Source organism: Theobroma cacao, chromosome 5 (assembly GCF_000208745.1).
Source record: "Theobroma cacao cultivar B97-61/B2 chromosome 5, Criollo_cocoa_genome_V2, whole genome shotgun sequence".
NCBI classification, from domain to species: Eukaryota; Viridiplantae; Streptophyta; class Magnoliopsida; order Malvales; family Malvaceae; genus Theobroma; species Theobroma cacao.
Window position 1 is genome coordinate 26,425,320 of NC_030854.1, and position 8,064 is coordinate 26,433,383.

Sequence of the window (8,064 nt, forward strand, 5' to 3'; positions counted from 1 at the left end):
GAACAAGTTGAGTTCAAGAACTGATTGGATTTTCATCAATTTTCAAGGGCATTTGGCAAGGGGAGTGGAGATAGGGGGGAGATGGGAGGCCCAAAGAATGAAGGGAGGGGGGAAGCCTTGTGGTAGGGGTGTACCAAGTCTAGTTATTTCAACTCATTCACCATTAATTAAGTTTGACCGAGTTAAGCCAAGTTCAAATTTTGTAACTCGGTTTGAGTAATTCGAAAAATTTTTAATATATAAATTGAATAATTATTTATTGACATTTTAAAATTTGCTTTGAATTTTTATCTCAAACTTAAGCTTGAGCTCAAGTCAAATTTCCACCTTATATAAATGAATGATAATCAAGCTAAGCGATTAATTCACCCCCAAGTTGTGACACTAGCAAATTTGGTCTTGGGTCGCCCAATTGCCAATAGAAAAAGAAAAGAAAAGAAAAGGAACCTAAAAGGAAACTCTAAAAAATCAAAAGGTAATAACAAATAAGAAATGAAAATATATAAATTTTCTATTTTATTTTATTTCTTTTTCTTTTTTCGTATTTCCTCCATTTTTTACTATTTTCGAGAAAATGTGATCACTTGAAGATTTTTTCAAATTATAATTTTTTTTTAAATCCTTCTCATTTTTCTTCTTCCATATTTTATTTTCCTTTTTTTTTTCTCAATATATGTTTCAAAAGAAAAGGATAGGGGATGATCTAGACATGTTTCAAGTAATACAGAATATGAATTATGTGAATTATCAACAATGACTAGTATATTGTGTTACTATAACATTTTATCTCCCAATTACATCATTGCTTTGATAAATTTTTGTTGCATAGATGTTAATAAGAAACATGTAAACGTACAGCAACAGGCCTATGGGTAGTAGTAGTAGTAGCAGCAGCAATGAAGACAATAAGATCTGCCTGCATCCATTGTCGTTGCTGATTGCATTTTTCACTTTGAGTACAAAGACATTAGTATATAAGTTATCCTATTTATTGTTCAACTGAAAAACCAACTCCACTCATTTGATTTTTGGCACAACCCTAGTATACATGCTTTTAAATAAATACCATATAATACACATGGGATATCTTACATGCTACGTAGTATTATACACTACAATTTTCTTCCTATGTTCTCTCTCAGAATTCAAGTGACAAACCTGTAAAAAGCAAGCAGAAGTCTCGTTTGAAGACAAAATGAGCTGTGCATACTGCTGCCAGTGTTGTACTGCAAAAATCTCCAAATCAAGAATTCAAGCAAAATATGTTCCCCCCTTTTTTGCACTCAAATTAATCATCCCTCTGGCCGAAAGAAAGTATATGTTGAACTAGTCTCGGTCTTACTAGCCTGCACAGAAATGTTTTAGCTTCTTCATGAGGCCAACTTATGTAAGATAAATGAATTAGATAAATGATTCACCTTATATCTTACCATTTTCATAACCAGCTGCGCTTGAAGGAAATAACAAATTGTTTTCAAATTACTGAGGAATAATGAGTCAATTAACACCCCTGCCATCTCATTATTGTTAGAAAATATCTTAGCCCGAGGTGATGGGAAACTAGGAATAAGCCCTTGATGATGCCACTAAATGATAGTTAGATACATGCAGAGATAAGAAGGATGTGGAAAGCATTTTTGGTTGGTTATGTCAAAAGCATCTTTTAGTTGGTTCTCACTTTCAGTGTTAAGTGTTTCAATTAAAAAACTGCAATGAATACTAGTAGCAGTTTTATTGTCAATTGGGAACTACCGTGATGTGCAATTTCAGAAATCCCTGAAATCAAATTTTGACCTTCTTCCGTAAAATGCATTATAACAATGATGACTAATTACTAAAGAATGCTGTTTTGATAGATATAACTTATTACAGCATATTAATTTGAATAAGTGAAAGGTTATCTTACACATGGTTCTATTCGAGATTTTCTTACTGGACAATGTTTTTTCTCTCAATATCAAAATTATATGACTCATGAAATGTCCCATAAACAATAAATATGTGAAACAAAAACTACAACAATGCCTTTATCTATTAGTTATATCATTTTATTCTACTTCTTCTAAAGAGACAAAGCTTTGATGAAAGTTATACCAACCTCAGGATTACGAGATGGTCCAGTAGGAAGAACAGGAACAAGAGATGTCCAAAGCACAGGGTCCACCAAGGAGTCAATGGTATTGTAGTTGGTGAGAAGTGGAGCAGACAAGAAAGGAGTCAAGGGGAACACATTTTTCTGAAGAGACAATCCAGCACTCATTCCCAGTGTGGCTCCAAGTCTGTCACTCCCAGTATCATGATTTACTGATTTTTCAGCTGCCTTGCCATGATCCATTTTGTTTATAGTATTTTTGTTCTCATTCTCATCATTATCAGCATTGTTTTCTTGTTTTTTCACTGCTCTCTCTTGCAGGCTCTTGAAATCAGCAGATCGAGACAATATACTCAAGGCAGAGGCAGAGGACCCTTTACGTTTTGTCCCTTCAAGGGAAGTGCCCAGACAGGGCATTTGGTATGGTTCAGTAGGCTGCACTGCCCATTCTGAGGTTTTAAGTTCACTGCCAATGTCTTCTGGGCATGCATGTTTAGCTTCTTCAGAAGATTTTGCTCCGGGTTCTGCTTGACAAGTTTTGTTGGTTCCCCACCACTTAATGCAACCTGTTAGATCAATTTTTCTCTCAATGCAAAAACCACCTATGTAATCACTTTCTGTGGCTGGATCATCACCTACACCATTGATTTAACAAGATAGCGGTTGGATATTATACTAGTGCAAGGAATTGACATGTGAAAGATACAAATTACATTTTGCTAGAGAAGGTGTGAACTAAAATAAATTTGCAGTCATCCCACAAAACTAGTCAACCATTGGTTATTTAAACTTAAAATTAATTGGTAGACTTACTGTACTGCATACTATTGAAGTATTCAGATCCAGAAACACGACCAAATGATGAGTCCCACCTACTACTTCATGGTAGCCAGAGATTTAATAACAAAAGGAAAAAGAAAAACAGATTAATAAACAATCATTATTACAGAGATATTATGCACCCACACGTTGGAAGATGAACAACATAAAGAAATTTATAGGAGACAAATGAGGAACTAACACCCCATTCATACTAGCCAACTGACAAACATATGATGAATGGGTCAGATTTCAGAACATATTAAGTAAAGAAGAAAAAAAAAGAATGATTATTTCTTCTGATTTCTTTGAACTGTAACGAATGTTTTCTTTGCATGTTGATAACAGTTATACCGACAGAAAGGTGATCTACATGGAGCTAAAGTTTAGGAAGATAGATTTGTTCGAATTCCCATAAGTAATTTAATAAAACAGTTTGAAAGGTAAGTTGATGAACAGAAATGGGTTGCGGAGAGACCAACTGATCTACTCCCATTCCCGATTAAAGTACAGCATTATGCAAATTTTTAAGTTGTTTCTCAAGTACTAGGCAGAAAGCAAACTAATAAATAGAAGAAAATTTGCTTGTCTTTTAGATTGTCATAATAGACAAAAAAGGATCTTTAATTTGAAATGGATTTTGGCTTGAGCAGGATCGAGAAAATACACCATGAAGTTGCCAATTCTGGCAGCAATGGTCTCGTGTGATTTGTTGGATTCTGAAATTTGCTGCAGAGATTTAATTTTAGGTGTCTGAGAACTAATTATATAAGAAAGAAGGAGGCTTTAAGCAGCATTTTAAATCTGCAATCTTTGAAAATACTAGGTATACCCATTAGCACTAGGTTACTGAACAGTAGATATTACATGTTTTAGATATAAGTATGGATACGTATGGTAAAATTGTACCTTGATAGACCACGATATTTAGAAATTCCTCTTGAGAAACCGCTGCTTTTTCTGCAGAGAGACGTATTATAAGTAACAGCTCTAAGTTGCAGTGGGAATAAACACTTTCAAAGCTCATACACACCTTCGAAGAGATGCAAGGTAGTCCTCTCTTGAGACATTTTGCATCTCCTCAAGATCCCTAGTATAGTCAGTAACCTGCAAATAATTTTCCATGCTTTAAACATTCAATTTCAGACAGATGAGGCTTAAAGCATTAAGGTGAAGATTCAAACTAAATTCTTATATGCCAAACCAACCTTCTCAACAACACCCCTCCTTCCCCAAAGCCCAAAACCCAACCCAAAAAAAAAATCCAAAGAAAGAAGAAAAACTGGGGTGAGCCACCTATTTATAAGCACATAATTAATGAAGGAAACATGTATGCATTTAATATCCCCTGCAAGGAGAACAAAAGTTTCAAATGACAAATTGGAAAATCATCGTTAAGAGACCGCATATGGATTCTTTAGTTTTTAATATTTATAACCAAAAAAAGGTTAAAATCTTTTAGGGTTCATATGACTAGTAGGAACCCAAGGGGGAGAGAGGATTTGAACCTTGGACGTTATTCCTCCTAAGGAGGGGTAACAACTGCTTTTTCAACCATGATTATTAAATTTTAGTTTGTGGAATTATTATTGGTAGGAAAAATAAAAGAATCAAAAGGAATTTTCAATTACTAACAAGCACAACAAACATGCTGAGATAAAGCATTCAATTCGTCTTTTTTTTTTTTTTCGCAAAGTGATGGTACTAAACTGAGTGATCATCTCACCGGAAAATTAATGAGTGTCCCAGGACCCCAGTATTTCAAAGCAGCAAGATCATATGCTCTTGCCGCAGCCTCCTCGTCATCATATGCCCCTGTAATTATATGTTTCTTAATAAATAGATCATCGTAAAATGAATGAACAGGAAAGTTCAAAGAAATAAATTCACGAATCTCCTGACGTACCTAAGTAGACTGACAATGGTCAAAAACCAAGCAGCCCATGCACCAAAAAAGAATAAAAATATTGTCAGCTTTCGTGAGAAACATGAACTGTTAAGTCGCAATTAACTAGCCTGCAAATCTAAATCAAGAGAGAAAAGCAGATAGACAGACCTTGCTTCCCTTTCTTGTTCTGATTTTGATTCCAAGTACTTTTATCCCAAAGGTGAGCTTCATAACGACCAGTCCATCTATGCCTAATATACATAGAATTGAACCACAAGCATCAATCACCCATGTATTATGACTGGAATTAAATTCTTTAGTAGTTTACAGGCAACTGTGAAAAACATGCATCAACCAAGAAAAACGTAGAAGTATTAAACAGAATCTTCTATTTTCTTCAGAATGGCCTAGTTTATCTAATTTTTTTTTTTTAAAGCCATCAAGTGTAACTTACAAATATCCCTAATAGATACAGTACCAATTTCACACCACAGAAACCTCTATGATCCAGTAATATGAAGAACCTTAAACATTACATTTTTTGTTGTACACATAATTTAATTTCCTTAACTATTTCTTGCAGATTTGTACTCCTCCGATGATATCATGATAATACAATTTAATCAAAGTTTTCCCAAAAGCAAAGAGGAAAACAGAGGTGTGGCTGTCAAAAGCAGATGAACCATTGGTAACAGCTATATGCTGACAACAGGGACCCAAAACATTGACGTGCAGCCTGCATAATACTGAAGAAAGAATTGATGTCTCTTCAAGGTCTTGCAGTTAAGACGTTCATGTATTTAAGAGAAACCCTGTTGAATTTTTTCCCCATTTCATTCTTTAAGTTTGCTCTCCAAAAGCCACCAGACTTATATCCTATCATTCTCGTTGGTTCCTAGGCAGCATATAGACAATCATACATAGGAGCCTTATCAACTAACCAGAGGCATGTTTCCAACATCGGCCTTTCTCCAAAACTTCCCCCTTATACGTCAGACACAAATTATCAAATGCACCAAAGACATCAATTGTGCCCTTCAAATTTTTACCTTCAATTATTCCTTGACTCACAACAGGGACAAACTAAAAGTCCAAACTCCAAATCGAATAATTCTCAAAATTTAGTTCTTTTGGCAGCCTAAAGCTAAGGTTTTGATCATATCGACAGCTCACTTTAGTGATAAATTCCAGCAACACTTACATATTCCCAAAGCTAAAACCAGTCAAATCTCAACTCAAATCCATCAAAAACTATTCGAAACTGCTACCTTTCCCACATCAACTAATCTGATAAACAACAAATAAAAATCAGAGTCCCTTCAGATTCATCCATCAAATAAAAAATTCACAAAAAACCATAACTCTAAACTCATAATCTTTTAAATCAATAACCAAAACAGAGAATTTAAGTAAAGCCAAGTAAGTAAACGACAAAAAAGACCTTTTTTTAACCTCAATTATTGATTTGTTTTGCTTTTTTACCTGGTGACTCCACGGTAAATGGAGCTGCGTTTACCGGCGGTGCAAGGCGGCATCTTACTGATACGTTCTTTAGCAGTGCAGCCTCTCTCTTTCTTCGCTTTCTTCAATCCTCTGTACAGTAATAGCTGATCGTTTGCTATCACCGTCTCCGAATTCTCTCCGCCGCTGGCCTCCGCTTTCATCCCCGGATCCGACGACGACGTCGAAGCCATGATTGAAAAAAAACCCTAACTCTTGGAGAGCGAAAATTCCAAAAAACCAAAGAAAAAACAGTGAAGTTGAGAGAGTGAGAGTAGGCTTTTGGGGTCTTCGGTTTTGGCTTTGATGATTTCACTGTGGAGGAAAAAACGAATAGTGAGAGAGGAAGAGGAGAACTGAATTTACGAAAATGTCCTGATGGTTGGTGTTATTAACTTGGTGATGTTTGGGACTGGTATAGATAAAACGGTTGTAACGGCTAGGATGTGAAGAGGGTTGGGTTTGTAATTTTACATGTTTTGAAAGTTCTGTAGCTTTGGCATCTGTCAACAACAATGAATACCATGACACCGGCGTCGTTTAGGTATATTCCCGTCTTTAATTCGTAACCATAGAGGGGAAATAGCGAAAATGTATTGCAAAATTTAAAAGAACTGAAAAAAGTTGCTTCTATACCTTACAAATCCATATTAATATTTAAATCCAATAACTATATTTTAGAAAAAAAAAGGAAAGTTAAAAAGAAAAAATGAAAAATAATGGTAGAACATTCTCTCTACACAATTGTAGTGAATGTGCTAATGTTTTTCCCGTACATAATTATATTGTGAATTTTGTAGATTAGATTCTATCTATTTTAAATAAATCTAAGTCAAGTATAGGATCTCAATAAAAAATGAAATATTCAATTAAATAGGTAACCACATTTGAATAAAAAAGATTAGTGATAACTTTTCTACATATCAAACGGTTGGATTCTTTTCATCACTTGTTGGAATAACTTGACGGCTCCACTCAAAACTTTGAGAGTCGAGTTAGTATGTTATCTTAAGGGTTGACCCACTAATTTTTATAATTGACTTTATTTCTCTTATACCTCAATAATTTTGTTTTTATCTATTTTTTCTTATTAATGTTTTGATTTTGTTATTTTTCTTGTTTCATTCATATTATTATCCTTAATAAAATGTTGGGACACTTAGAACAGGGTTTGATGAGATGAGTAGTCAAAGGTTCGTATGTTTTTTAGCACACAATTGACATTTTCCATAGTCATGCATGAGCTCTGTATTCAAACTTCATCCATTTTAGAAAAGGTTAAAGTACCTATGCTTTTGAGAGGTGATGACTTTTATGTAGGTTTGTGAAATTCTCCCATTCAAATTGAACTCTTTCCGTTTATAACTTATGATGAGTGAGGATAAAGGTGCCTCACTAATTTAGCGTGGATGATAATAAGGAACTGTGTAAAAACTTTTAGCTTCTTGTGAAATTGAGCTCAACATGTAAAAAATCGAAAAAACAAATTTTCATAGAAAAGAATAAAAGAAGTTTTTCTTTCATTACTTTTTTGTTCTTTACAAATTATAAAAAAAAAAAGGCTTTTTTTCTTTCTTCCTCACCCTTATTACCGTAATTTGCATCAAATAATTTGATTTTCATTATAATTCCATCATGCATATAATGTTTCATTGTCCATTCATGATCAAACCGCTTTGTGTTCTACATCATTCATTCATCCTCTATTTATCCACAAATAAATACATTTAATCGCCCCTCCATGCATTTAAGAATTTGTACATCC

General features: G+C 34.3%; 1 protein-coding gene across 4 annotated transcripts; it reads right to left on the minus strand.

Annotated features, from left to right (window-relative positions):
• On the minus strand, positions 898-6,658 carry LOC18598873 (AP2-like ethylene-responsive transcription factor At2g41710). 4 transcript variants are annotated; one of them, XR_001927735.1, is made up of 10 exons: positions 6,282-6,658; positions 4,968-5,050; positions 4,818-4,826; positions 4,638-4,726; positions 3,945-4,018; positions 3,821-3,871; positions 2,906-2,970; positions 2,099-2,727; positions 1,431-1,510; positions 898-1,346 (listed from the first exon to the last, which is right to left on the minus strand). XR_001927735.1 is itself a non-coding variant. In XM_018120550.1 (9 exons), exons 1-9 carry the CDS (start codon positions 6,491-6,493, stop codon positions 1,293-1,295), a joined length of 1,260 nt encoding a protein of 419 aa, XP_017976039.1. In that variant the 5' UTR covers positions 6,494-6,655; the 3' UTR covers positions 898-1,292. The 4 variants fall into 4 exon arrangements, 3 of the variants coding, with proteins under 3 accessions (XP_017976039.1, XP_017976038.1, XP_007028653.1); XM_018120550.1 differs by lacking the exon at positions 1,431-1,510 and having other exon boundaries at positions 2,906-2,964; positions 6,282-6,655; XM_018120549.1 differs by lacking the exon at positions 1,431-1,510 and having other exon boundaries at positions 2,906-2,967; positions 6,282-6,655.

Coding starts and splice junctions, on each gene's coding strand:
- LOC18598873 (XM_007028591.2), bottom strand. CDS start 6,493: ATGGCTTCGACGTCGTCGTCGGATCCGGGGATGAAAGCGGAGGCCAGC. Junction 5,051..6,281: donor ATTTACCGTGGAGTCACCAG/GTAAAAAAGCAA, acceptor TATGTATATTAG/GCATAGATGGACTGGTCGTT. Junction 2,971..3,820: donor AAATATCGTGGTCTATCAAG/GTACAATTTTAC, acceptor GCTACCATGAAG/TAGTAGGTGGGACTCATCAT.